The following is a 27611-nucleotide window of genomic DNA, read 5'->3' on the forward strand; positions in this document are numbered from 1 at the left end:
GGCTCCGCATCATGGAAGTGAATTTCGCGGGGTAAGTGCCGAAACAGATCTTTCTCCAGCCGTGAGTCAAGAACATCTGGTCAGAATGAGGCATAGCCGTAATAGCCGTCGCCCCTCTAGACTTATATATCCGTGTGATCGAAATTTCCAGGCTTCTTCTGTTGTACAGCACGAACTCTGTGCCGTCACATGTCCGTCTTTCTTTGGTTGATCTGATGCGCTCTTGACAGGACTCCCCGTAAATCTGTCAGGGGCAAGAGGAATCCGTTTTGAAAACACTCCCTTAAGCCGGACGCTCCGGCCGTTAAAGGCAGATACAAAATGCGATTTCGTCCATAGAAAGCACGAGCCACGAAGGTACTGTTAGGATCTTCCAGAGGCCTCAATATTCGCCAAGCTCTTGATGTTGTGACGAGTATCATAGCAGGGTCTATCACTGGGATACTAGTTCACGGGTCGCCACGAACGCCACAGCCGTAAGCTTGCGCGTTGCTATATTAGCCGTAGCCATCTCGTAGAGCTTGACTGCGGATGTTGCAGTCAAATTTTCATTGACGAGTGAGTCGGAGCTTCTGTGAGTCGTCAGCGCCGTCATCAAACACCTTTCAGCCCCTGTTGATGCGGAAAGGTGCGGAGAAGATGAGCACGAACCATGCTGTTTTGACACGAACGTGACATTATATCGTGGCTGCAAACCAGGGGGCGCTGGAGCATCCATCAATGAATATTGGTGATATCCCTTGTGGAGTGGAAATCCCTTCCGGATCGAAGCACCAGGAAAGAGCGAAGTTTAGAAGGAGGAGTTAGGTCATGAGCCTAATCAACTCCCATCCCTACTGACCACGGACGTGGAATAACGAGCCGAATCTTTCACGATTTGGTGTGAAGTCTTGATGCTGTGATGATGCTTGTAACACAAGTTATTAGTGGTGGCAAAATGTTACATGAACATGAGCTATGCGGTGTGTCTCACAAAGAATGGTACTCATGGCCGTTGAAGATTCAGGCTGCGAGGAAGGAGGTCACATTCGTAACGTCGCTGACATCTTTGCCAATGGCAATAAATGTCTCCACATCTGCTCAGTCGTGCGATCGTTGGGTGGCTACTAAAGTAAGTAAGTGTTAGGCGGATTTCAGCTACTGCTTTTCGTCCAGTGTTGGTTATCACAAAGGAAAAAACGAATGTGATAGCGACTACAGAGTTTCACTAGTCTTCTTAATAAAGCCTTCTGCTCCAGAAGTAGTCTATTTTACATCTTTCGTTTCGTGAGTGGTACGTACAACTCTTATGCCATGTCCGTCGTAATTCAAATAACCGCCAGCTCCCAGCACAGGCAGTGATGCACATTGATGAACCCCACACTTATGCACCAACCCCTAGATACTCCCAAGATAATCAAAACAACGCCAACACTGATGAAATCCGTCTAGAACGGTTTCGGCCATTCCTGGCCCTCTATAGAATCATTACATTTCGAGTCGAAGCTCCCGCGTTCCTTCGAGGCTGACGGATTCTTCCTCGCATCGATTTCGGACAGTTCTTGGATATCTCCTAATTCCAGAGGCTCGGTACGCACCTCAACAGTGGTCGATGTCTTCACGCCCCTGAGGTAGTGGATATCGCTGACTAGATGGTCTGTGCTGTTGTGTCGGCTAAGCCCCCGGCCTTTGTTCCTACCCTTGCCTCCTCCAGCAGCTACAATTATTGTGGTCGTTCCGAAACGTGATTCTATGACGCCAGGTATCTGAAATGTTTCCAGACCAATCTTATCTTCGGGCGGCTCATCTCCGAAGATCATGATCTTCCTTGTCAAGGTGTAGAGCAGGACATCCATCCAGCCATTGCTCGTGATCATACTACCAGCGAAACAAAGGACTTCGACCGAGGGTGACATGCGGGTGCTCATGCTCGCCATACGTGCTGATGCAAGAGGGACGGTACATATTACGTATACGAGCGGGTAGACGACCATGAGTTTGGCAGCTTGCTTTGCTTTCTTTGCTTCATCTACCGAGAACGAACTGGACCGTATGCGTTGGTTTAACATAAAGTAAATGCTGGCGTAGATGAAGACGGTGCCAAACTCTGCGATGAAGATAAAGAAGTAATGGGTCCACAGGCGGAGGTCACCGTAAGAGCTGTTGATCCAACACTTTTGATAGTTAGCAATGTGAGACGGAGATGCGGTGGCCAAAAGTCACATACCCAAGCCCCAGCACGAACATATATGTCATGTGGATACATGATTACTGGAATCACAGATGCCACATAGACAAAGACCCAGCAGATCAGGACCGTTGATAAGAAGTATGGCATCGGGAGGCGATAATTCAGGATGACTGTAGAGAATGTGTGAAGGCCAATGGCGAGGCAGAACACACCACTTGATAGGTCACCTGTTGAGATGAACCATCCCTGGGCCCAACATGAGTTCGAGGTCACGTTGATAGCGTTACCGGCGAGCCATTCTGCATTCTGCATCTTGTTAGCTCACACGACCAGCGACGACGTGGGATATTTGCGGCAATTACTCACCAGAAGGAACGCCAGCGATTGTTGAACATCCGCGAGGATTAAGTTGAAGATGAGAATAGCGAACTGATTGGATCCTTTTCCGGCTCTCATCCAACTGTCTCGAGGTTAGCACAGAGCCTAGGTTAATCTGTGTTGGGAGACTTACGAAATCAATCTATAAGAGAGAAGAACCAACAAGCCGAACGATGAAGCGAATGACAAGAATCCAAAGAAGGTAACTGCTATTAAACCTTTAAAATGACCATCCGGCAGTGGAGAGAGAGAGGTTTGGTCTGGTTTCAAAAGCGACACATCCAACATGATGGAGACCTAGGAGCAGTGGTGCTTGGCAAGTTTACGTAGGTAACGAAGGAAATACAGTGTAAAAGATAGATGTCAGCTGGATGAGCTGGGACTAGAAAGAGACGTCCACCATGCTACGTGACTCTTGCTGTGTTGTTGTGCTGCGTTACTGTCCTACGAAAGTGAACAGTGGCGAGCAATGGAATATGAACAATGATAGCGGCGAGGTTCACTAATAGTAGGTGTAAAGCTCAGGTGTGTTTAAGGTTGTATGTGTTGCGTGTAGTTGCCAGATGGCGGCTCTATGTAATACTATGTAATTGTGCGTACTCACACCACCCGCCCACATGGCCACGCCCGCTTCTCTGCATGCGGTCTGTATCCCGGACGTTTGGAGTGCAAGGTTCAGTCTTGGCCCTTGGGTCCACCTTGCTGTGTGCAAGGAATCTTCTACCTCGATACCCACCAGGCACTTGTTGACCAACACTCTCCACTCGGTCAGTCCCAAAGTGGATGCGCTAGAAGAGACCGGGTTCGGTGCGTGCACGCCATCTGACGCTATCTGACGCTTTTGGCTTCTCCCGCCTTACGCATACAAACATATATATAAATAGTTATGGTTATACCCACGAGTACCATACGTGACTCTGCACCCACGTACCAGGAGTATTCATGGCCAGAGCTCTTGGCCTGCTGCCCATAAATGCCCGACCATGATAATGCATCTGGATCTAATGCATCATTGCTATGGGCTACATCTTCCCCCTTAGCCTTCGGAAATGAAGATCGTGTGAACCTCGACCGTGGAGGATAGGAAAGCGATGAACTGCGATGAACATATATTCAACGTGGTTCCGAGTGGAAGGCTGTTCTCGCCCCCAATGCAACAACATGTCGATCTGTCTCGTTGCGAAACTCCCGCGGCGGGCCGGAGAAAACAGGAACCGCTTCAAAGAAGTAGCCGTAGCCTTGCCTGCATATTACTGTGAGCATGGTACTATCCATGTACACAGTAGAGCAGCAGTGTTGTGGTAACGCGATGATATAGTACATAGTGTTTTATAACATTGCTACTGCTGAAGAGTACATTGGGTTCGAGAATTGGCTAAATGGTTCACACGCACAGTAGGTCCTGGCGCATAATTCACACACGACTTAAGTGCATCAATTGATACAATATAGCCTCTTTGTGCCTTGCATGTTTGACCAGGGAGCTGGAGCCTGAGGGAGGGTACTGGCGTGCCGAGAATTATCCGACGCTCACTTCATCCTGTCCGTATGTGATATAGATGCTGTTGGTGAGAGAATGAAATTGGTGGGATCAATGCTGGGCAGCCTGGGCTCGTATCCATCAATCCATGATCCCCGTGCGGGTAGCAAAATCAGAGTGGTAATATACGCCAGGAGGTGTTCGGATAAGGCCTCGTGCTGACGGACGGATGGGCTGGTCGGATGTCGAGTTCAGGGGTGATCGCATGATGTCCCAAACGCCGATGTGCCTAGAGCTGTGCAGCGACACCTGATCCGAGCGCGATCCATTCTCCAAGCGTGTATCATGGATGGGATGATATTATCATGGACTGATGTCGTCGACTGACATTTGGGATGCCGACCCGCAGTCCGCCCCTCAGACCTGTGGGACCTTTCGAGCCCCCATGTGTAAATAGTGGTGGAAGTGCCGAGTCTCCAGACGCTTTCGTCGACCAAACCTGGTATCAGTTTGCGCTCCCACTAACAACAGAACACCTTGACATATGGTAATGTACATAGTACTTACTACTGATTAATTACTACCGGCCACGGCGACTAGGCAGCACTATCGTGTGCATACTATTCCATTCCCCCTTTGACCCTTAGTACTGTGTACGTAGCGTTGTCCTTCAGACGCCGCGGCTCGAGGTCCATGCAGGTCAGGGACCCCAGCGTCTTGACTCGCCGTCTTGACTAATTATGGTTTGCTGCGATTCGACCATCTTGCTTTGCGAATTCGTGTACAGTATTTCATCTTCGGTTTTTGGACCGTCTTGTAATTGTCATCGTCGAGTCGTGGCCCTTGTCACATCTGTACCGTGGGCTTGGCTGTGGTTTCGAGATCTGCAGCGTCGCTTAGATCCTTATCCTAGCAAGCTGTGCGTGCTCGTGCTCAGCCATCAGCCTTCAGAGTTCAGCCCTTAGGGACGACAGGGCAGACAAGGGCACTCGACGCATGGATCGCGACATGAGTGGTGAGAAGGACAAACGCAGTATGTGGTAGCATCGCATTTGAATACACGAAACGTAGTTGTAAGACAAGGAGCTTCCTTTCATTTCGAGAACAACGCTAGTCGAGCTGGCTTTGGCTTGACACCACGTGGAGCTGTAACGTGTGGAAGTGGCAGCTTAATCGGAATCCCACGATCTCCATCATCCGGGTAATGGGTACAAAGCCAGTCATCTTTGAAGTAATCATTCGCTTTCCCTAGAGCGTATCTCATCTGCTTGACTCAAGTTACGAGAGCAGGATCCGTATTTCTTCCTTCTATCGGTAGAGCCTTGTTGCTCGCATGAGACTGACCCTCTATCATTGGCTCGACTCGTGGAAATTTAAGCTTTCGGGTGGGTGCTTTAACTACTTCTACCACGAGCAGCCTCAGGACACGAGCTCGAGTGGTCGGAACTATACTAACTGTGCAAGCCGGCATGTCACGGCCTATTAAGGAGATTGTAATGAAAGATCTAAGCGGAGATGAGAGGAGCACTCGCCCTTTGTACAATTATCAAGCCTCCTCGCGTCTCAATGGACCTCGTCGGCCCAAAGTCTTTCATAGGCCGAGTCATAAAAATATCCAATGCCCAGGAAATGCAGGAGTACCATAGCGCTCCAGTATGCGCCATACAATGCGAAAAATATCGTACAGTTTACCGTTCATGCATAAGAAGATGGAAACGTCCAGACCGGTTCAACCTTCACACTTTCGAGGTTGAGCCGAGAAGTTTCAAAACAGATTCGTAGGTGCCGAACATGATCGCAGCACTGGGTACAACGCGTAGCATGTGAGGCACGAGACCACCATATAGACTTGCCATGCCCTCCTCCTTGAAGATGAGTTTAAAGCATTGTACAAGTCCGGTGTACTTAATTTGGCCATTCTCCGTTGGGGCAAGTCGTAATCGCGTGCGGACGACCTCGTGCGGGTAAGTGACAAGCGCGGCCACAAACTTCGCTCCGCCCGCAACGAAGAGTTGACCAGTCCAAGATACTGTGTCATCCCACGCAGTCCTTGCTTTTCCGGACCTCTCTTGTCGCTCTTGTCGCTCTTCCAGGTATAACTTGCCCTGTTCATACAGAACCCACTGCATCGTACTTTCCGCGACGCCCAAGTAACTTGCCGTAAGGCCGCGGTACAACCCCTTGATGCCTTCTGTGCGGACTGTTTGTAGCGTACAGTCCAATGCATTCTGATATTGCCGTCCACCAGTTACGCGAGCATTGGCTTTGTCGAGTTGTAGTCTCGTCTTCACTAGCCATATAGGATTTGTAGCAGTCCCAGTTGCAAGTCCTGCAGAGGCGGCAGAGCATACATGTACCCAGGCCGTCTCTTTCCCTCCATTGAAATGGGCGCTGATGAGATTTTTACTATTGCCGTAAACATAGAAGTTGATTGCGCGAGCAGGTACGACTCCTATAAGATTCGGACCAAGACCTTTGAACAGCGCTCTCCACCCTTCTGCACGTGGAACCGCGAATAGTATCTGAAATGTTTCGCGGACGTGGAGGAGTGAACTGCGCGTGAAAGACATCGTCTCAATCGGGGGTAAGCCTCGCGCGTGTCTAGAAGCAACAAGTTGCTGTTGATAATAGGTAGACTGCAGCCGAGTCTTCAATACGTCTAACGGTGCTGTCAGTGTCGCTGCCGCCATTCCGCCTGCGCTGCAAAGACTTTAGCTATGATACTTGCGCGGTATATTGCCTGATGCTTACGCTCCAGCGACGAGATGAGCCCATGATTTGGCAAAGGGTGAAGGTTTTGCTCCCAACCTTGAACCATCGCTTGATACTGGATAGACGGCATCTCCGACTTCTCTTGATTGCGGCAAAGCAGCGTGCTCTACCGCAGTGCGCGCATGTTGCGCTTCCGGATTGGGTGGCGCGTCGAAAATCATATAAGTGGCGGAGATGAAGAGTCTGGGGAAGATGAAAAATAATGCGTAAAGACTTTTCTATAAGCTGGTCGATAATCTTGCGATAGAGACGGGTGTTTGGAAGAGACCTTGCACAATAGTTCGAAAGGGCACCGAAGCTAGAATTTTAAGTGGGTCTAGCTACGGGATCGTGAGATCACCGCCGCCATTCCCGTCAGAGACGTGCTGTGTAGCTATCCACCACGGTACCTAATACTTTGATGTTTGGAATCGTTGACCGCACCCCGAAAAAACTCAGCTCGATATCATTATGATCCCCACGTATGCTTGTCTTGCACGTGCTGGGTTCTGGAAGAGAACACTCGAAGAGGCTGCTACGTTTACGCGACAAGGTAAGTGCTCTTCATCGTGATGAGGACACACTTCTGACATGGGTTCACCAGCTGTGACGTTTGAAAATGCCCGTGAACCGTCGGGGCCCCTCCATTTGATAAATTTCGATTCGCCCGACAAGATCGAAGAATGCAAAGTCATGGGCGACTTTCATCTCAGTGGGTTCTCAACAGCAGACCTCGATTACCATGCTGTGGCCCCTGGTCAGCCTTCACATGCTCGATTTCATGGCAACATATCTCTTGAACTACCACCAAATAGGCCAGAGATACAGAGGTCTGGTTTTGCCGGCTGGAGAACACGCGACCAGCAGCGAACTCTGTTTGGTAGACCTACCTGGAATACCGATCGATACCGATATCTAGCTGTACTTTTCAAGTCAGACGCACGTAAATACTACATAAACCTACAAACCAAATCTATCGTTCCTACAGATATACATCAGCATCGTCTGTACGCTAAAAAGCCGGGTGAATGGGAGACGGCATGGATAAATTGGGATGATTTTGTGAGAACAAATCATGGATTGGCTGTCGAGCCCCAAACAGAAATGAACCGGCAGTATGTTAAAAGTATTGGTATCAGTATCATCGATCGTGTACCTGGCACATATGATTTGAGCATAGCGAAGATGTGGGCCACAAATGAGGACCCAAGACCAGTGGAAGAGGACTATCAAGGCACGGAACAGCCTGTTGAGCAACGATAATGCATTACGGCAGAAATCGTCTTCTTGGATGGGCGCACTTGGGTAAAACATACATACTGGTGTTAGGCGGTCAAAAATGGATTAGCGATGCTGCATGCATATAAATGTATATCTACGCATAAGTATGGTGTCACATAATAATCGTGATACTTGCCAAGGCCCTGATTACTCTGCCTCTGCTCCAAGGGATGTAATTAACGTCCACGGGTAGATTGAAACATTCGGTCTGTTCCATCACGTCAGCACGTGATACCGCGTTTTCACACCTCAGCGTTTGCACCAGAGTGGCCACACTTTCCCTTGCCAAGTTACAACTCTAGCACTTCGACGGTGATCACATATAAAGCTGGGATTTTATGACTGGATTCAGATAGAAGAATTCGATTCGAGTCCCGTATCAAAGTCCTTTACTACGGTGTGTTTTGCGGGGATGCTGGTGCACACTTCAATTACTGACCTGACGTCAAGAATGGAAGCCTGACTTGCTCTCGCTAGCGGCTTACAGACCAATTAGAGAATTCTGTGCTCAGTAACTAATACAGAAAAGCGATATGCTGTTAAACCGATAGACGCGACATGTCTCGTTACTTGACGCCACCCAAGATAGGCCTCCTGGCTCTGGTGCGTCTGTACTGCGAGGGCGCAATTTCAAGCTCTGGAGCGATCTCCATTCTATCATTCATTGTGTCTCATCTACTACCTCCACTTGCAGAAGGTTCAGATGATGAACATTCAACGAGAAGCTTCACTTTACCTGTCAGCGAGTTCGACAAGGCTACTAGCACCCTTTCATCCATACATCCTGGTCAATCAGTCTTCGATCTGCTGATCCATAGATTATGGTCCATCGACTCGTTCCACGCTCTTCATGAATTCTTCTCAGGCCTAACTGACCTGCTTAATCATAGCAAAGAACGAGACAATGAATCGAGCTTTTCCTCGCCACCAAGTGCAACAGTCCTTTCTCGCACATCGCCATTGGGTGCATTTGTCCGGAGAGCTCAGCTGGAGTTCACAAGGCTTCAGTTTAACGATGCTCAAAAGCTCTGGATAGCTTTTTTGAAGTACAAGAGCCCTACTGCTGCCGCATGGAAGAGGCGGAGTTCAGCCGCGTCTCGCATAACCTTCGACGTTAACATTGATGAGCTTGGTATCGGCTCCGATAGTGACCTTTTCCAGGTGGCGTATGGAACCTTACACCAGCCTATCCATAGTGAGGAGCTTAGTAGTACGGATGACATCGAACGTTTACTCGCGTTCCAAGCGGACAAACTTCAACGTAAGTGTAGAAGATCACAATACTTCTATGTCACTCACAGTCATGCAGGGCTCGGTATACGGATGCCACATGATATGAAAGAGAACCTGCGTGGTATGGTCGGTCCTGCAAGCACAGTGCCGAGTTTGTCCCATTTTGTCAGGTAAAGACTTCAAAATTGAGTGAAGTGTGACGTACGCTCAATTCCAGAACAGTTTCTTTGACGCCTGGAGAGCTGGAAACTATACATCAGCATTTGACAATCTTCATCGCTACTTTGATTATACGATGCAAGCAAGGGAGAAGACATTTTACCAATACGCCCTGTTGCACATGGCAATCCTACAGACAGACTTCGGATGCCTGAGCGAAGCCATATCCGCCATCAATGAAACAATTGCAACGGCTCGAGAGAACCAAGATATGAGCTGTCTCAACTTCTCCTTGGGTTGGCTCAACCATTTGAACCAAGCATTTCCCCATCAGATGCGAGGCATCAGGGATCAGGGTTTGAATGGCTCTGAGAGGGATGCTCTCAATTTTCTGAAGTTGAAAGCCAAAGAGAGCAAGATGTTCTCTTTGTTAAGTTCAGCACTCCTCAGTGAGGCTAGACTCGACTTGTCATACGTAAGCCGCTGGTGTAGGATCGTGATCGAAGACGATACTTATCAAATATAGGGCGAAAGAAGTATTACCAAGGCTTTCCAACATATATATCAAGCCTCGCACATCAACATTAGAGAGAATTTATCTGGAGGATTTGGCTCTCAGCTACTCATGCATTCCGCGGTCTTTGGGCGACTCGGTAGGTTCATCCTCGTTGGTGCATAAAATTGTGCTGATCACAATACAGGCGTGGAACATCTAGCGAGTGCCTATTGCGACATCATCCTCAAATGCTACCGACCCAATGTTCCAACAGAAGAGATGCTGCGTGCCATTTGCCGCATGTCGTTTACTGTAAGCATGCGAGCCTCAAACAATGTCGGAAGCTTATACGTGACAGGCAGCCCGCTCCGGACGATACGAACATGCAATTCAAATGCTCGAGAGTGTCAGGCCAGGTGTACACCGGACTTTGAAGTTCAGTCAGACCATCACGGGCTATCTCGGCCTTGTGAAGCTATTGCAGGCTATGAGGAGGTGAATCTCAATAGTATACACGCAGTAATGCTGCTAACACTACGCAGATCCAACCGTACGGCTGCCGAGCATATACTTCAACAACTAGCTACTGGATTCTCATTCAATCCGGATCTTCGCACACTGATACTTCAGCTTTCGATCATGTTCCACATCCGATTGGGATCACTCTCGAAAGCTTTCGACCTTATCGAGGAACTTGCGAATGAGTTGAAAGAGGAGACTGCTGATATCTCTCAGCGACTTTACCTACTCGTTATGAAGGCACGTCTATACGCCAAGGCTGGAGAGCCGCAGAAAGGCTTCAGCGTGGCATTGAGGGCTGCCAGCACTGCCCACCGCTTCCAAGCCTTCCCCATCTTCTGGGAAGCTATCGGATTCATCGCAAACATTCTCAGCCACTTGAATGAGTTTGATGCTGCTCGTCGTATGCTGGATGCAGTCATCCCACAAGTAAGTCGTAGCTCTGTTTGAGCGAGCAAAATGCGTGTACTTATATGAAGTAGTGTCTCGAGAATGGAGACACTGAGCTGTGTGCCTTGCTCTATTCTTTCCAAGCGGACGCCTACATGGGTTTGGCCGGGCGAGCCGAAGAGGCTGGACGGCGAAGGACCGCTTGTGTGAGTAAGGCTGAGGTCTATATCGACAGGGCGAGACAACGTATGGCTTTTATACCTCTTCAAGGAGTACCACCTGACTTGTCATAGACTATAAGCGTATTGAAGACTGGCGCGGTGAATGCGAAATGCTCAAGAAGAGGGCGATCATCGCAAGGGTTCGGGGGGACGACAATTTGGCGAATGATTGGGCTGCTCAGTGCCTTTCGGTACACAACGCAGCTCAAGAAAAGATGGAAAATATCGTCGACTAGGTCTCTGAATCAGTACCTTTGGAGGGTCACTAGGCTGGACCATTACAGGCGTCAAGTCAGAGCCATTTATATCATGCGCGACGAGGCACCTGCAAGTTACCATCGACTTATGTGTATCCGTGTAGGGTTATGATGATAAACAGTTTGCATTCGTCACTCTCCGCAATTGACGGTTAAACAAAAGGAATCTACTATCTGACATCGTCCTTTCTGTACAGTGTGCAATTCGCTCTCTTCTGATAATCCTTGTGATTGTTGGACAAATGATTTATTCGTCCTTTTTGTGGTAGTTGACCTTGTCGTTCCAGAAAAGTGTCTGCGAGAAAAAGCGTCAGCGGCGGAAAAGATTGCATGGCAGCGTGGCCGTGTCTTTGCTCACCTTGTCACCATTACCCCAGAAGAAGTTTTTAGTCCGAATGTTTTGGTATGCGTATTCAGTCCTCTCCTCTAGAGGGGGCAGGGTGTCCCAATGCGCCCAATGGGCCTTCCATCGGACCCAGGCGTTGGCAACTCCGAGCGCGATGAGAGGAAGAGCAACGTAGATAGAAAGCTTTCGCCAGAGTTCTGCGTGCAAATGTTAGCCATAGTCCTTCCAGTAACCGATTCTCAAGATTCCGGGGAGTTGATTGCCATACCGGTGGTTTGGGCAGCATGCTGCTTGACAGCCCAGCGCTCGCGATTGAATGCATTGTCGGCTGCGCCTTGAAACGGGCTGGGTCCAGAGGAGTAGGGACGATGAGCAGCGAAGCGTTGAGCGCGAAGCAGCTGTGCCGAGCGAGTGGTGAAACGTTGAGACATCATCTTCGGGCGTCGGTGGAGTGGAGAGTTGCAACGGAAATGGGAGCACGTCGAAGTTGGATTGACGTCGAAGTACCTAGGTAGGTGAGGTTCCTCTAGTGCTTGGCGTGCGCTTTGCCGAATTAGACTGTCACGTGTTGCTGCTTTTAGCGCGTTCCTACTGTGACGTCTGCCTTTGAGGCGTAAGTGTGCCTTCACCCAACAACATACCGGACGACGCGCCGGAAGGAGGCCCTACGGATATGAGCTTCTAAGCTCAAGTTGTACGTCTCTAAATATCCGCCGCTGCGCTATATATCGACTTGATGGATCGCAATGCCTTTGCGCATTACCACATGGAACGTGAACGGAATTCGTAATCCATTCGGGTACCAACCATGGAAGGAAGCCAAATCCCTCGGTGGTATGTTCGATATCCTGGAAGCTGACATTGTGATCATGCAAGAACTCAAAATACAGCGGAAAGATCTTCAGGATCACCATGTGCTAGTTGATGGATGGGATGCGTACTTCAGCCTTCCAAAGGACAAGAAAGGTGCGCAGCAGAATATCATGGTGGTCATCATACTGGAGGTTGACTGACTTGATCTAGGATACTCTGGTGTTGGAATTTACACTAGAAAATGCAAATGCAACCCAATTCGCGCCGAGGAAGGTCTTCTTGGCGTTCTCTGTCCGCCAAACTCTGATGAACCTTACTGTGAGATGAATCCCGAAGATTGTATCGGCGGCTATCCAACGCAGGCTCAGCTAGAAGATCTGGGCGTTGATGTGGACGCGAAGTACCTTGACTCTGAAGGCCGATGCGTGGTTGTGGAGTTTCCGGCTTTCGTGCTTTTTGGAATTTATAGCCCAGCCAACAGCAATGGCCAACGTGACGATTTTCGCTATGGGTTCATGTGTGCAATGGATCTGAGAATCAGGAACCTTGTGAAGATGGGCAAGCGTGTGGTCGTTACAGGCGATCTGAACGTCTCACGGGAGCCAAAGGATACAGCGGCGTGCATGGAAGACATAACAAAGGGAGGCATAAGTCTCGACGAGTACATATCCTCGCCAAATCGGCGCGTTTTCAATCAGTTGTTGGAAGGGGGGCCAGTGTTACAGCCTCGAGATCCTGGGCGTGATTCGCCTGTTCTATGGGACATTTGCAGAGGCTTTCATCCAGAACGCGAGGGAATGTACACACATTGGGAAGTTAAAGTCAATGCGAGGCCTGGAAACTTCGGAAGCCGAATCGATTATGTTCTTTGCAGTCTAGACATGAAGGACTGGTTCGAGGCGTCCGATATACAGGCTGGGCTCCATGTAGGCATCCCCTCGTACTGGCTCAACTCTCACTAACACTTCAGGGCTCCGATCACTGTCCTGTGTATGCAGTTATCAAGGATAACATCGACTTGAACGGAAAGCCTACTGAAACACTAGATGTCATGAGCCTTGAAGGGGTTTTCAGAAACAGTATCAGACAACGAGAACTGAACACGAAAGAAATGCCAGAGTTCTGCGCACGTCGTATGCCTGAATTCTACAATCGTCGCAATATAAAGGACATGTTCACCAAAAGACCGTCCTTAAGCACCCAGAAGTCAGCAGTACTGACAATCGATGACACTGTTGCTCAGTCTTCCCGCGAAAGCGCCGTTGACTGTACAGCGCAAACATCAAATGGCAAAGGGGCCGGTAAAGCCATCCACGGCATCAAGCGCGCTCGACCGGAATCCACACAGAGCAAGACCATCAAGCGTATAAAGTCCACAAGCCTACCGAAAGGTCCAGCGCGCCCTAGCGGCCAAATGTCTATGCGGAACTTCTTCCAAAATGGCCCTCTATCTCCATCCAAGCCCAGTCCCTCTAGAACACCAGCATCAGACACCACAACTCCGCCCACTTCCACACAAGCTTCGAATGATACAGAGATAATTGGACCCGTCGCTTCCTTTTCTCCTTCAACCCCCTCTACAAAATCCATACATCGCACTTGCCGCACACCCTCCCCGACGCAAGCAAGATCGAGGACTCCCACATCAACAGCAAAGACTCCACAGTCATCGTATGAACCTCCTTTAGAATCTGGAAGCCCTCACGACGCAAAACTGTCATGGGTCAAGCTATTTAGCAAGAAACCTCCACCCAGATGTGAGGGACATGAGGAGCCCTGCATAAGCCTCAAGACGGGCAAGAAAGGTGCAAATCAAGGTCGAGAGTTCTGGATATGCGCAAGACCACTAGGACCTAAGGGTGAGAAGGAAAGAGGTAGCGATTGGCGTTGTCGCACATTCATATGGTCCAGTGACTGGAACAGCGCAAGGGCGTGAAGAACATCGAACAAAGATATTCGACACGCCTGTTCCTCTGGCCGTCCTCAAAAGTACCTTCTTAGTAAGCTTCGTTGTTCTTCAAGAGTCATTTCTTGGTATATCAACACATCGTATAGCCGTGAGAACGAAGGGTGTGGGCACGCGTGGGCTTGACGAGACAAGCCACTCTCATATTATGCGGTACATGCCATAGCGAATCATTGGATAGTAGAATCTTGCATATATATGCAGCAAGGAATATGTTTTATTGCTGGACGAGGGTAGGTCAGCATCTTACGACCAGTCACGAAGCGAATTTCTAATTATATTTCCCTCGACGTTCAAATACCTCAAAGTTTCCTATCACCTGTAGTTTCAATTCTCCTTGTAGCCACAATTCTCCTCGTAGTCACAATTCTCCTCGTAGTCCGAATTTTCCTTGTAGTCGCAATTCTCCTCATGGGCCCAACTTTCCTTGTGGTCCCAACTCTCCTTGTGGTCATGCTCTTATTACGGTCTCAGCTCTCTTTGTAGTCTCAACTCTCCTTGTAGTCTCAACTCTCCATGTAGTCTCAACTCTCCTTGTAGTCTCAACTCTCCTTGTAGTCTCAACTCCGGTGTATGAACAAAGTCGTTTGAGTTTGTGTACTGTGACTCTTCTCGTAACTCTACGCAAGGTATCTATTTGATTATGTCATGTTTGACAAGACAGCTGAATGATTCCTTTAAAGTCTAGTCCATTGACTTATCGACTGACTGATGCACGCCATCATGTAGTACCCGCGGCCCATCGACTGAAGCTTCCACACCACCATGCCAAGACTCACGATAACCCCTTAATATCCTTACATCCCTGAAGAAAGCATATACGAGTAGGTTTGCGATGCGCCTTAGAGATGGGAATAAGTGTAGCGCAAAAAGCGTCAAGGGTGAACCTGAGGTTTTGCAAATGTTTGATAGCGACGTTTGGTTCGCACGCCAAATGCACCGCGCACACTATGGCAGAATCTGACAAAATCTGCTACTACTGTTTGGCCACATGTTGATGCCGTCAGTGTGTCTGGTACATCAGAGCGTCATCCCCAGGTTCGCTGCCTCACCTTGCTGCCGCACCGCCACTCTGTCCCTGGCCGCCACGTCCACAAGCTCAGGCCCTCAGGCCATCACAAGACCGTCATAGCTACGAGCCTCACTCTTTGGGCTCACCGATGCCATTACGTATTCCCAGCCTCACGAATTAAGCACTGTCGCACCGATCTGCCGATCTTCAGGACGCTGCTGCCTGTCCCGTCCAGCCCCCCTTATGTCGGGTGTCACAAGGTGGAGCTCGAGCAGTCCCCGAACGTAGGAGTCATCTGGGTGGCTGGGAGACGGGAGATTGCGTTTCAGGCCATTTTGAAGCAATCGCCGAAGCCGGCATTGGTGCTAGCGCCGTGCAAAAATTTTCTGAAAGGCTGCCGCCCCCCCTCGTAGTGAGCGCGAGAAAAATCTGGGCAGCGAGGGCTCCCACTTTTTGGAGGGATGTGGGCGCCTTACTGCCTTGGCCTGCGAAGGCGAAGCTGAAGGTCTCCCAGCTATGAAGACAATCACATTGGCCAAGATGCTCGCGATGCTCGTGATGGCATTGCGAGCACATATCGTAATAGCACTCGGTCAAGATCCAGTCGTCACATAGCAAGCAAAAGACGAGCACCACAAGCAAAGCATCATGAGACCAGTGTTTTGTATTTGATGTTGATTTCATTGTTTTACTATGGCACTGAGCCAGATTTTCTACGGAATTGCTATCTAAACGCTCCATCCATCCATCCATTGCCAACTTTTCTCTACAGGAAGACCGAGTCCAAAGCCTCTGGCAAAGCTCATGCAAGCGTGACCAAGCAACACAGCCAGCCAGTCCAGCCAAGAAGAAGGAAGACCATGATGAGGGAGTTGACCAAACAATAAAGCAAACGCATGCATACCATTCCTTTCAATGTCTCGCCGTCGCTATGCCAAAGACTGCCGTCCGCTCCTATGCATCCGTGAAGAAGAAAGAAACTAAACCTGCCCACCAAGTCTTTTGCAATGAATGATGCTCTTTTCGCCGCTAGAGTCATTGCTAAACATGCTTCGAGTGACAGGACAAATTGTAAAATGTGATGGGATATGAGTATGGGAAAACAAGTGTAAGCGACTGCCGAAAAGGTCGAGTCGAGGGTGCAGTGGTGATGTGAAAACAATGGAACATTCGAAGTAATGAGCCGATAGTCCGAAATGGGGTGTGATCTTGTACCTGCACCACACGCTTGAGAAGAAAGTCATAGTCGTGAATCTTCGTGTCCGCAAAACTTTGTCTCAGTGCCAGCACGCTAGGCTACGTCACCCATTTACCTTTAGGCACGGCCACGTGCCGGACTTGAATAGGCTGATCACAACCGTTCCATGAACTTATCGTATAGCACATCGTCCAACCGCAACACAGAGTGGAAGTCAAACATCACGTTATGGCACTCAACAGACTGACTGGAGGCATTGAAGGTAGAATCATAATGATGCACGTTCCATGTTTCTGCTAACCTTTCCTAGGCCAGAGGCATTACTCTTTCAACATGTTGAGCAAGTTGAAACAAGACTTTGCCAATCTTCCCTATCAGACTTTCCGAGATTATTATGAGAACCTTGAGGATTATGCGAAGCTCGCAGCAAAGGTCAATCGAAGGGTGAAACGGCTTATGATACAGTGTGAAAGTCTCTACCAGAAGCCTCAAATCTTCCCACCAACCGAATCACGCGATACGTTCTTTGAGAATCTGGCACCCTTCCTTGAAAAAGCTGGTGTGATCCTTGAGGTGATAGAAAAGCTGGCACCGCTTGCGCAAGAACATCGAGAGCTGATAAAGCGAGGTCACACTGCTTACATGAGACGGACTCGACCAACATTCGTTTGGGGTATCAAGCCCTGGAGTCAATTCCTACGACCTGGTGCACCTGGCGCATCTTTCGCTTTCGCATCCAATCTTCCCCAACAGCAATTCAGCTTGCAGGTTCTGCCGCGCGGGGGCATTTGTATCTGGTCGACATGGCTCGCTGATGCGGAATCGGAGCTGGAGAAGGAGGAGCTCAATCGTACGGGCTATCTGTCAGATCACGAGGACTTGTGGCCTGATGAATATTACTGTACGCAAGGATATGACGGACTCTACCGCAAACTTTCAAGGGAGGCCGATCAAGAGGAGTCTCGTATAAAGCACGTTGGGTACGACGACGAAGAGCCTTACTACTTCGGCCCCAGATCTCTCGAGCAGTACAACCAAATGCTCTCAATTGCAGATGGCGAGCACCATCATGAATTCGAAACCGCAGACCTGGACCAATTCGAATACTACGAGATCACCACTTATATTCCTTCGAAGGGAACTCACAAGGTCCGAGAACCAAGAAGGATATTCCCTAAGCTGCTCTATACCAAGTTCGAACTAACAGAAATCTCTTATCCTGAGCTGAACCGAATCGTAGGACGCAAAGCAAGTCATGAGGAGGTTTACGGCTCAGTTCTAAGACGTCAAGAATTCACGACTCGCGCCCCTGAACCTGAACTTGAACTTGTTGATAATAACAAGCGCCAAACCCGGAATAGGTTTCCGAAAAGAGCTAGAATTTTGAGTAGAAGTTACGCAAAGCAGGCATTGGCATTCTATCATCGTTATATCAAGGATGCACCAAACTACAACCAGCGGGGTGGGGCTATTCCTTTTGGTAGGATTTTGAGTCGTCGTGTTAGCTTGAAGGTTTCAAAAGTCGAGCGAATTATGGAGTTGAAAGCCTTTGATGATGTTTGGTGGACTTTGCTTCACCATATGGAATTCTTAGAGGGGGTCAACAGGAATGACTTAGATAAAATATTGGGCGATATCGGCGACCATGTTTTGGCTGAGCTCGATCTGGGAGGCCTAGAAGCGTTGTTGTGAGGATTAATCGGGTTAGCGTGTTCGGGATAGGAAGTGAACAAGACAATGCAATCGCCGAATCTACCAACATTTTACACACAGAAAATGCAACAAGTGAATCTGCTCAAGAACGAATTCAAATGACGCTAGCAACCAGCCTCTTCTAATTTCTCTGTTGATATAAATCGAGCTCGCGAGGTGCAAAATTTTCTCCTCTGCAAAAACCTCAACATACAACTTCTCCAACATTTCCTCACCTCTACTTCTTCTACCTTGCTAAACCTCACTTTCCACCAACCTTTCGACAATTGCCTTTGTCAATCAATCGTCGCAATGTCTTCTTCTGATTTTGATCATGTTGACTGGGCTGCTGATTTCCTCACGCACCAGATGCAGGGCTGGAAACCTGCCCAATTCGCCCGTTTCTTCGACAAGGTTTCCATCGTTCAGTTCCAGCTCCCGCAGGACTTCAGTTTCGGCAATGACAACGATACTTACTCTGTCAATGACTTCAACTTGACTGCTCTTGAGCTCCAGGGCTATTCACCAGGCTTTTCTGGAAACTACAGCGTCGTCAGCTCGCCCTCGGTTGTCAACAGTCCTGAAACTGACACTGATGATGCTGATGGCTCCACTACTCTTCAGGTCATTCCAAAGGCTGAGCGAGTTATCAAGCCTGAGCAGAAAGATCGCCGCAACAAGAAGCTTACCATGAGAAAAGCAGCTGATCTCACTGTCAAGCGCCCCAAGGGTGTCAACGCTTTCATGTGTTTCAGAGGTTTGTGCATTGATTCTCATTTTCAAATGTTCACCTCAGCTAACTTATCCAGCTCACCATTGCACTGCTTTCTTCAGCTTGGGAGAACAGAAGCTCCGTTCTGCCTTTATCGGTCAGCTCTGGGCAGGAGATGTTTGCCGTCGCGAGTGGATCATCTTGGCCATTGCCTATTCCACCATTCGTGATGCCGTTGGCAAAGACAATGCCCCAATCAAAGTCTTCCTTGAACTCGTCTGTCCTTGGGTCGGAATTCCAGCTCCAGAGAACTATCTCTCAGCTTATGGCTACTCTCTCACTGAAGCCTCTGAGCTCGTGCAGCCTGCGCACTTCCCCAACCGCGAAGAGTTTAACATCCGCTCCGGCTTCACCGAGAAGGATGTCATTGAGTACTGTCAGTCCAACGGTTATCCTCATGAGCTTCCAGTTGAGGAGACCGCCTCGTCTACCATGGTCATGACAGTTGCCTCCGCGCCCCAGGAGATGGAAGTCACCAACATGATGCCCCAGCCGGTTGTCAACAACGTCGACTTCAACATGGAGTCTCTGTTCGATCACCAGGACTACGGTAATCTCTACACCCTCGATGGTACCTCCTTCGACCAGAACTTCACTGCCATTCCTCAGGATGTTGGTATCAGCTTTGCTCCCGAGACCTTCTGGGATCTGAACTAAACTGAGTCAACCTGCACAAGATCTCAGACTTGGGTCTTGTCTTCCGCATACTGACCAAAGCTTGCATCTTCGGCGCGTTGGGGCTTACACACTCTATGGGTTCACTCTGGTTTGTCTTCATGTCTTCACGTTGAGTTTGGCATAGCGGCGGCTCTTTTTGCTCAGATCTTGCTTTGAACTTCAAGGCATTATCACTCTACAAGTCCTGAAGCACTAACTGGCTTATTTGTAATGCTACTGGGTCACTATACTCAAGCACAAGCAACTTGCGTACATAGCTAGCGGCGTGATCATTAGGATCTCGTTTTTAACGCTTCATAACAATGAAATCGAATGCTATGAATCCTGTCCAAGATATCCGTGAAGCTCTCTCACACCTCAACCCTCACCTTCACCCTCATACTCCAACAGTAGTGTGAAGCCAAGGGTAGCCAGGGTTCAGGGCAGGCACAAATGACAGGGCGAGCGACAGTCGGCAACAAGCAGTGAGGATGACCGCACGGGCCACGAGCAAGCAAGGAGCCGAGGGCGGCTAGCACGGACCCCAGCAGAGATTGCGCCAACAGAACGCTTTTGGGCGGCAAAGATGCACAGACGCCAGACAAGGCTTCCGTCTTGCCCCCCCCTCTCTCCAGTCCAAACGACCAATCAGGGATGACAGTTCAGATTTCCTAGAAAAAGTGAGGGCGGCGCGGATTGGATGGCGGAGATGAGAGATGTGGGTACGTACTTGATAGCTTGGTACGTTGAGATACATGATAGATTTGGTGGCGGACGCGACACACACACACACTGACACAGACACCCACACACATATATGAGATGATGAGGGATAGAATGAGGGATGGGATGCGATGGGACGTGTCAGGAGTTTGCGAGAAGTGAGTATTTGGAATAGCAGCTGTTCCAAGGCTGATGATGCTGGCAGGACGGAGTGTTGCGAGTCGAGCGAGGGAGCAGCAGCACAAAAAGAGAATACCATGTAGATATAACCATATACATACACATACATTCACACTCCACGCACAAAACAAGACATTGATCCACGAAGAAATGCACGCGACGACGAGAAGGGCGGGATTGGCACATCGCTGCACAGCCATCTATCACTGCAAACACCCAGCTACATGCATGCATGCATGGACGGCCGACGACGCATAAAAGAAGGCAAAGAAAGTAGTAATTATGGCGAAAAAAGCAGATTGCACATTCCAGAAACTCTAAAAAGAAGCGTAATCTGACCGCCCGCCCTCGTGCCGTAGCCCAGACCGATCTTTCGTGCGTAACGGCGGCGATCTGAATGAAGACTAACACCGATATCCTGACATGTAATTCCCAAGGTTGATGTCGACAGAATCGATGTGATGCGGGCGGCAAGATGGAGCCGCGTCCTCCCCGCTTGTAACAGTGGTTGTGTTCTAGGTAGTTCCATGGATGTCGGAGTGGGAGTGATGGGACCCCCCTCCCCCCCCCTCTCTCTCTCCCCTCTCTGCTACCCTCTCCCTCTCCCAACAACTCTCTATATCTCTATATGTCTCTATATACTTCTATCTGCGTGTCGGTGTGTGGGTGTGAGTCATCTACGCATGGACAGAAATGCAGCCAGCCTCCCCATTAACATTGATGACCTCACATGTTGTCGCAATCTCATGTCGCACAGTTTCAGTGAAGAACCATCCGCTAAGCCAATCTGGGTAAGCGAGGGGAGAAGTGGGGCCCAAGGGTTCTTTCTATTCAGGGCAGCAATTGAGAAACGATGGGGGTCAAGGCGTCACGGCGGCAAGTGGGGGTCAACTTGTCAACTTTCAAGGGACTGTCCGACCAATCATAACACCGGATCACGAGTTGCGTCATCGTAACGTGATGCTGCAGTGGGTGAAATATGAGAATGAAAATGAAAATGGAAGTTACGACGATGCAAGTGCCAGGTGCAGAAGTGGCGAAATACCCCGTGGGCAGCTCGATGAAACAGCGCTAGGCTGGATGTAGAAGTGTTCATTCGCTGACTCGCTCTGCCTCACAATCCAGATGACAGCGAGGTTTTGCCGGGCGAGGATTCCATGCAGATCAGCTGCAAACGGCACTTTACCATCTAATTAATAGTGACCGCTGCGAATCACTCTGTCCATCATGACTACTACCACCATCCGTGATATCCACACCCAAACCACGAAATACGATGGTGATGCATGGCCTCGGGATATTGTTTGCCTGCTGCACATACACACGGTGCATGCGTTCGTCGGGGGAATTCCTGCACGCAGATAGTAGGGTCTTGTACCACCTGCGTATCCTTTGTTTGCTTTCCGTCCTGTGCATTTCTTCAAGGGTCTCGCTCGTCACTTTGTTTGCCTCATATCATACTCCTCTGCATCGGCTTCTGTATTGGTCTTGGACGATCGAGTCTACATCAGGACCACCTCCACTACTGCCTTGCACTTCTTGTCTGGACATTTCTTGACTATTACTTCTTGGTCCTCGGTGCTCTTCGCCAGCCGGACAACACTCCGACCAGAGGTAACATATCCAAGCCCATCACATCCCTCGCTGTGCCACTATGTAAGAACCACATCCCCATAACTGACCATGCTTCGCAGTCAGCAGCCTCGTATTACTGGGAAGCATGCTTCCACGCCTCTACCAGCTCATACCCAGAGATGAAGGCCGCCACCAGCACGCTCCGAGTCAGCGTGCCTTGTCCGTGCGAACTTCTTGACGCTATGTCTCGCATCCGCTCAGGCGCCGACGACAATCCCAAGACCATCTCCGCCACGGAAGTACATCGCCATGCCTAGCCTGTCATCTGCTATACTCTTCACCCAAAGACCGGTGTCTCTACCTCACTTCCACCAGCCATGACCGATCAATATACCTCAGCCTCTCCCAGATCCCCGCGCACGCAATGCCGAAAGCAACGGCGGACCAACAGTCCCTTCTATCATACTGCATGCCGTGTGACACGAAAAACGTCGATCCCACAGAACAGGGTTGACATGACTAGGAGGTGCACAAACGTCCCCGTCCGTAGAGCTTGGTGTTGGTTTCCATTGCCTCGCAGGTCCCTTGTCGAAAGGCTAGATGCAGCACCCTCTACGGGCTGTCGACCCGACGGCAGCAATATAACAGGTAGACGGTTCTTCTGTGCCACTGACACATATTGTTGTGTCTATGGTTGTCGTACGAGAGGCCTTGCCGATTCATATATCCCCGCTCTTGTCACTATGGTCATGTATGGCCGCCTTATTCGGATGCATGCAGCTGGGCGCCGAGAGTTTACAGATAGGAATGCTGTTTGATTGTCAAGGGAGCAAATGACAAAGGTATCCTCCATCTGTCAGGCCGCCTCCCTAACGACAAGCCAAATCCAACCATGCGACGATATTCTGTCCGTCGAGCTGTTCTTGGCCTCGCCAACAGGTTGTATGCCGTGTCAGATCCACAACTCCCGTCGACAGCCTTCTTATAAGATAGATGTACTTCACTTGTTCGTAGACAAAACACTTTGACTGTGCGTCTTGCTCAACTGTTGCTCGATTCGTCCAAAGTCATGAACAGACACAATGAACAAGCAGAGAACCAAGCCGAAACTGGCCCTTGACTTATGAATACGTACCTCAGATGACAGGACATCATCGTGCTACGCGACAGTACTTACGTGTATCGTGTCCAGGGGATGTTGATGAAGACGACGCAGAACAAAACTACATGATTGAAGCAGCGCAATGAATTCATCATTGTCTTAGCGGGGAAGGTGCGGACCCGCTAGCGCGTCGGTCCCCAGCGTCATTCCGGTTGTAACTGACAACCCAGCACAAGTCGACATCTCGACCTTTGACCGCAGTCGGGAAGCAGTATCACCTCTTGTGACCACGTCGTCCTCTCTCCACGGTACAGTACCGCCCAAACTCTCGTTCAGCAGATGGCTACGATCCACATGCCACGTACCTGTCAACCACCGTCATGGTGAGCCTCTCCGGCTTTCTGTTCATCTACGTCCTGGGCGGAATCACCTTCATTCCACTCGTTCTCGTCGTCGTTCTACTACACGCTCGTTACCTTCTCCCAGTCCGCGACGCGACTTCGGATACATCCCACACTACTACAGACAGACCGGGAGAGAACAGCAAGTCTTCGAAAGACGACGATAAGAGCTGGGAAATTGACTCCGGCAAGCTTCCGGCCGAGCTCAAAAAGCGTACACATGAGCCAGACGTCGCGGCCGGTTACTTTGCAGTATGTCGAGAATATGTGCCTGGAGGTGTCAATGGCAAGCCGCCAGAGCGAACGACACCGGCGGGCGAGGTAGTAGCCACGGAGAGTCCGAGCGTGTACCAGAGCATGTACCGCAGTATATTTGACCGGAACAAGAGTCAGATCCCTACATTGGACAGCGGTAAGACAGGAAGCAAGCCTCTGAAGAAGGCGCGGAACGTGTTCTTTGTGGTCCTGAGGTAGTTTTCCTGCTTTGAACTCAAATGGAATGTAAGGCTGAAAATTGACGCAGACATGGGCACTTGATGCTATATGACGACGCCGAACAGCTCGAAGTACGCCATGTTATATCGCTAGCCTACTACGACGTCGATGTATACGCTGGAGGCGAGACCATACCGGAAGGAGAGCTTTTCATCAAGCGAAATTGTGTACGGCTGGTCCGACGTCGAGCCCTTGGGACTCTTGACACCGACGCGAAACCATTCTATCTGTTTTGTGATAACTGCTCCCTGAAGGAAGACTTCTACCACGCAATGCTGGCGAATCAAGAGAAACGACCCGACGCTTCTGACAGCCCTCCGAGCCCTCTGCAATTCGACACGCAAGACATCGTCAAGCTGGTGCAAACACTTCATGCCTCTGAAGAGACTTTGCAAACCAGATGGTTCAATGCATTGTTGGGGCGCGTCTTTCTAGGCATATATCAGACGCCAGACATCCTGGATCATGTGAAAGCAAAGATCACCAAAAAGATTGCGCGAGTGCCCAAGCCTGCGTTCATCACCAGTATCACTGTGCAGAAAATTGATATGGGAGATGCCGCTCCAACGATTACGCACCCTAAGTTGCGAGACTTGTCGGTAGATGGACAGTTGACATGCGAAGCGGACGTGCAATACAAAGGGAACTTCTCCATTGAGATTCTAGCCGTTGCGCGCATAGACCTTGGAAAGAGATTTCAGGCTCGTGAGGTCCATCTCACTCTTGCGGGAGTCCTCAAGAAACTCGAAGGGCATCTGTTGATCCGGATCAAGCCACCACCGAGCAACCGAATATGGATATCCTTCGAAACAGCGCCCCAGGTTGAAATGTCCATTGAGCCCATCGTTAGCCAACGCCAAATCACGTACGGCGTCATTCTCCGCGCCATCGAAAGCCGAATCAGGGAGGTCATCGGGGAGACTCTCGTCTATCCCAATTGGGACGATGTACCGTTCCACGAAACACTTCTCCAGAGATTCAGAGGAGGCATCTGGCGAGATGATCACAAGCTGAGGCCACTACCAGACCAGCAAACCGATGCTGCCGAGCATGGTCTCGTGGACAAGGTGGACAAGTTGGACAAGGGATCGGATTCTGATGAGTCAGATCTGCCAGCACCGTCACAAAGCCTTCGCGAGAAGACAATGAGCATGCCCTCTCTAGTCGACACCGCCCCGAGGATCACGCATCGTAAATCGATGTCCTCCAAATCGGCCATGTCGCTAGACGGTACTCACACTGAGCAAGGAACTTTGACCAGTTCTGAGTCCAGGTCGAGCCCAAAGCCAAGAGCTATGCGATCGACATCCTTCGCCAGCGCTGCCACCCCTGTCGTCAACCTTGACCCTGCGACTGTGGAAGCCTTGAAACGTCCTGGCAAACAGAGTGTGGCCCAAAGCGCCATCAAAGACATCTCAATGCGATCGCCCCCAACTTCTCCTCCCGAGTCCCCATATGGATCACCACCTCAACCGTCTCTAGTTGAGCATGTCGTCAAGAAAGACAGCGTGTCTTCTCAGGAGTCTCAGAACGAGGATGCATTGGAGCCCGACTCTGTCATATCATCTTCCCCAAAGCGCTCAATGACGCAAGCAAGTATCTCTACCACCGATAGCTCCTCTTCACACGACTCAGGCAAGTCGAAATATGCCACAATCAACGCAGTCTCGCGAGCAGGCCTGAACCAAGCAACCATTGCGGCCAAGAAGTGGTTCGCAAATCGCCAGCAGACACACAACCAACCCAATGTACCCACATTCACGGCAAAAGACGCCGCCGCTATTCTACGCGGCGACAAGGAACTCGAAGCATCACACGCTGCGCCTGCACCAGGAACTCCCTCGAATCCCATAGGCCGCGGCCAACCACTACCTCCACCCGGCCAACCTCTTCCTCATCCTCCGAAACAGCACCAGACTGCCGGCGGCTGGTATCTCACCAAACGCAAACCCGCACCACAGTCTTCCGGCATGGTATCACATAGTCCTTTGATGCCTGCAACACCCACTCGTCGCACATCAAGTTCGGCATCCTCGACCATAGCAGACGCCACTAGCCTCGCCGATCCTGGGCGGGAAAAGCAACGTGATAGCGCGCCTGACACTCCCGATCTGGTTCCCACCGCGCCCGATCTGCCTCCGCGCCCCGGCTCGGCCCTTGATCCCGGACTTTCATCCGCTGATCAAACCCACGACATGTTCTCCATAAATACAGCTCCACTGAATGACAAAAGCATGAGCAGTTCCAAGTCCATAGCCGCGAACGAGCGTCGCAAATCTAGCACAGCCAGTCTTGCTGGCACAAGCACCCATGCTGCCCCTCCATCCTCGCCCCGCGCGCCCCCGCGCCGGAAGCGTCTGAGTGTTGCGCACGCTCGTGATGTAGATACCGGGCCTGATAATGGGCTGCTCGTTGTCAAGGCTCCTGTCGCGGACGACGTGAGTCCGCTGGCAAGTCCGGAGAAAGGCGTGATGGGTGTTATTGATGATCCATTGGATGTGGAAGCAGACAGAGTTGTGCGCAAAGAGGTTGAGAGTGCCAGTGGTGGGAGTGTCGATGAGAGCAGGACGGAGAGGATGGGACGCCACAGACACGAGAGGAGCGAGAGTAAAGACGACGATGCAGATGCGGTATTTTTGAGTGCAATGGACATGTAGGCGCCGCTTATGCATTGCGTACATGTACATACATATGCACGCACACAGCTTCTCCGTAAGTGTCTTTCAGTGTGTGTGTGTGTGTCTGGGGAGTGCAGCGACTCTCCTCGTTGTAATCCGAGTATACGACACCTGCGACGTGTTCTTGCTTGACGTGTTTGATCTCCACACCCATACCTACACCTATACCCACGCCCACGTCCACGTCCACACCTACACCCACAACCACATACATACCCACGCCCAACACCTACTCCCATGCTCGCAGCGTTCCATCCTCCTGATCGTCACCATTAATGTTCCCGATATTCACCCACACGCACACATACACATACCCAAACAACATCCATCCACATACCCACCCACACCCACGACATATCAAACTCACCCCCCCATTCCTTCCTCCCACGCCCCAAAAACACCAACACCAACACCAACAAACCCCTTGTCCCCTGGCTGACCCCTCGCCAAGTGGCATATTACCTATATCCATCCATCTACCAGTTCCAAACCCTGTCTCTATCTCTGTCCTGGTTCCTGTGTCTCCGTTGATCTGTCCCTTTTTTCGGTGACTCGTTATGTGTTACGTTCTGTGCTTTCGTGCTACGTTCTACCGGAAACCTCGAACCATCGAACCATTGAACCGCCCAGTCAAAACCCAACTAGCTGTTCTGAATGCTGCTAGAG

General features: G+C 50.1%; 10 protein-coding genes across 10 annotated transcripts; 7 read left to right on the forward strand and 3 right to left on the reverse strand.

Moving 5' to 3' along the window:
• Window positions 1-1427: 1427 nt before the first annotated feature.
• Window positions 1428-2836, reverse strand: EJ05DRAFT_500834 (uncharacterized protein; the record flags this gene model as incomplete). Its single annotated transcript, XM_033747041.1, has 4 exons — window positions 1428-2153; window positions 2207-2476; window positions 2537-2630; window positions 2682-2836. The coding sequence occupies 4 exons, from the start codon at window positions 2834-2836 to the stop codon at window positions 1428-1430; spliced, it is 1245 nt and encodes a 414-aa protein (XP_033599742.1).
• Window positions 2837-5764: 2928 nt separating this feature from the next.
• EJ05DRAFT_440044 (mitochondrial carrier protein-like protein rim2) lies at window positions 5765-6961 on the reverse strand (the record flags this gene model as incomplete). Its single annotated transcript, XM_033741911.1, has 2 exons — window positions 5765-6728; window positions 6780-6961. The coding sequence occupies 2 exons, from the start codon at window positions 6959-6961 to the stop codon at window positions 5765-5767; spliced, it is 1146 nt and encodes a 381-aa protein (XP_033599743.1).
• A 197-nt stretch (window positions 6962-7158) lies between these two features.
• EJ05DRAFT_476574 (CIA30-domain-containing protein) lies at window positions 7159-8266 on the forward strand. The gene is made up of 2 exons (XM_033744066.1): window positions 7159-7332; window positions 7384-8266. The coding sequence occupies exons 1-2, from the start codon at window positions 7251-7253 to the stop codon at window positions 8040-8042; spliced, it is 741 nt and encodes a 246-aa protein (XP_033599744.1). The 5' UTR covers window positions 7159-7250; the 3' UTR covers window positions 8043-8266.
• A 352-nt stretch (window positions 8267-8618) lies between these two features.
• EJ05DRAFT_531965 (anaphase-promoting complex protein) lies at window positions 8619-11314 on the forward strand (the record flags this gene model as incomplete). The annotated part of the gene is made up of 9 exons (XM_033749054.1): window positions 8619-9321; window positions 9370-9463; window positions 9516-9927; window positions 9979-10105; window positions 10154-10260; window positions 10307-10443; window positions 10491-10896; window positions 10950-11103; window positions 11151-11314. The coding sequence occupies 9 exons, from the start codon at window positions 8619-8621 to the stop codon at window positions 11312-11314; spliced, it is 2304 nt and encodes a 767-aa protein (XP_033599745.1).
• On the reverse strand, window positions 11159-12152 carry EJ05DRAFT_476575 (mitochondrial cytochrome c oxidase subunit VIa). Its single transcript, XM_033744067.1, has 3 exons — window positions 11950-12152; window positions 11694-11878; window positions 11159-11630 (listed from the first exon to the last, which is right to left on the reverse strand). Exons 1-3 carry the CDS (start codon window positions 12113-12115, stop codon window positions 11583-11585), a joined length of 399 nt encoding a protein of 132 aa, XP_033599746.1. The 5' UTR covers window positions 12116-12152; the 3' UTR covers window positions 11159-11582.
• Window positions 12153-12427: 275 nt separating this feature from the next.
• Window positions 12428-14430, forward strand: EJ05DRAFT_439823 (apyrimidinic endonuclease; the record flags this gene model as incomplete). Its single annotated transcript, XM_033741894.1, has 3 exons — window positions 12428-12647; window positions 12705-13420; window positions 13465-14430. 3 exons carry the CDS (start codon window positions 12428-12430, stop codon window positions 14428-14430), a joined length of 1902 nt encoding a protein of 633 aa, XP_033599747.1.
• A 2377-nt stretch (window positions 14431-16807) lies between these two features.
• Window positions 16808-18428, forward strand: EJ05DRAFT_385461 (uncharacterized protein). Its single transcript, XM_033741265.1, has 2 exons — window positions 16808-16932; window positions 16981-18428. The coding sequence occupies exons 1-2, from the start codon at window positions 16899-16901 to the stop codon at window positions 18360-18362; spliced, it is 1416 nt and encodes a 471-aa protein (XP_033599748.1). The 5' UTR covers window positions 16808-16898; the 3' UTR covers window positions 18363-18428.
• Window positions 18429-18440: 12 nt separating this feature from the next.
• Window positions 18441-20126, forward strand: EJ05DRAFT_453066 (uncharacterized protein). Its single transcript, XM_033742420.1, has 2 exons — window positions 18441-19119; window positions 19172-20126. The coding sequence occupies exons 1-2, from the start codon at window positions 18675-18677 to the stop codon at window positions 19789-19791; spliced, it is 1065 nt and encodes a 354-aa protein (XP_033599749.1). The 5' UTR covers window positions 18441-18674; the 3' UTR covers window positions 19792-20126.
• A 1772-nt stretch (window positions 20127-21898) lies between these two features.
• EJ05DRAFT_385507 (uncharacterized protein) lies at window positions 21899-22844 on the forward strand. The gene has a single exon (XM_033741266.1). The coding sequence runs from the start codon at window positions 21981-21983 to the stop codon at window positions 22584-22586; it is 606 nt and encodes a 201-aa protein (XP_033599750.1). The 5' UTR covers window positions 21899-21980; the 3' UTR covers window positions 22587-22844.
• A 752-nt stretch (window positions 22845-23596) lies between these two features.
• On the forward strand, window positions 23597-27213 carry EJ05DRAFT_385554 (uncharacterized protein). The gene is made up of 2 exons (XM_033741267.1): window positions 23597-24242; window positions 24296-27213. Exons 1-2 carry the CDS (start codon window positions 23752-23754, stop codon window positions 26922-26924), a joined length of 3120 nt encoding a protein of 1039 aa, XP_033599751.1. The 5' UTR covers window positions 23597-23751; the 3' UTR covers window positions 26925-27213.
• The last annotated feature ends 398 nt before the right edge of the window (window positions 27214-27611 follow it).

Source organism: Pseudovirgaria hyperparasitica (genome assembly GCF_010093815.1).
Source record: "Pseudovirgaria hyperparasitica strain CBS 121739 unplaced genomic scaffold EJ05scaffold_9, whole genome shotgun sequence".
Taxonomy (NCBI): Eukaryota; Fungi; Ascomycota; class Dothideomycetes; order Acrospermales; family Acrospermaceae; genus Pseudovirgaria; species Pseudovirgaria hyperparasitica.

Bases quoted from the DNA above. Each gene is read 5' to 3' on its own strand.
- EJ05DRAFT_453066 (XM_033742420.1), top strand. From the start codon at position 18,675: ATGTCTTCTTCTGATTTTGATCATGTTGACTGGGCTGCTGATTTCCTC. The intron at 19,120-19,171 runs GTTTGTGCATTG...TAACTTATCCAG, and splicing joins CGCTTTCATGTGTTTCAGAG to CTCACCATTGCACTGCTTTC.
- EJ05DRAFT_385461 (XM_033741265.1), top strand. From the start codon at position 16,899: ATGGCACTCAACAGACTGACTGGAGGCATTGAAG. The intron at 16,933-16,980 runs GTAGAATCATAA...AACCTTTCCTAG, and splicing joins ACTGACTGGAGGCATTGAAG to GCCAGAGGCATTACTCTTTC.
- EJ05DRAFT_385554 (XM_033741267.1), top strand. From the start codon at position 23,752: ATGGTGAGCCTCTCCGGCTTTCTGTTCATCTACGTCCTGGGCGGAATC. The intron at 24,243-24,295 runs GTAGTTTTCCTG...AAATTGACGCAG, and splicing joins GTGTTCTTTGTGGTCCTGAG to ACATGGGCACTTGATGCTAT.
- EJ05DRAFT_476575 (XM_033744067.1), bottom strand. From the start codon at position 12,115: ATGATGTCTCAACGTTTCACCACTCGCTCGGCACAGCTGCTTCGCGCT. The intron at 11,879-11,949 runs GTATGGCAATCA...ATTTGCACGCAG, and splicing joins GCATGCTGCCCAAACCACCG to AACTCTGGCGAAAGCTTTCT. The intron at 11,631-11,693 runs GTGAGCAAAGAC...TTTTTCTCGCAG, and splicing joins TCTGGGGTAATGGTGACAAG to ACACTTTTCTGGAACGACAA.
- EJ05DRAFT_385507 (XM_033741266.1), top strand. From the start codon at position 21,981: ATGGCCTCGGGATATTGTTTGCCTGCTGCACATACACACGGTGCATGC.
- EJ05DRAFT_476574 (XM_033744066.1), top strand. From the start codon at position 7,251: ATGATCCCCACGTATGCTTGTCTTGCACGTGCTGGGTTCTGGAAGAGA. The intron at 7,333-7,383 runs GTAAGTGCTCTT...TGGGTTCACCAG, and splicing joins TGCTACGTTTACGCGACAAG to CTGTGACGTTTGAAAATGCC.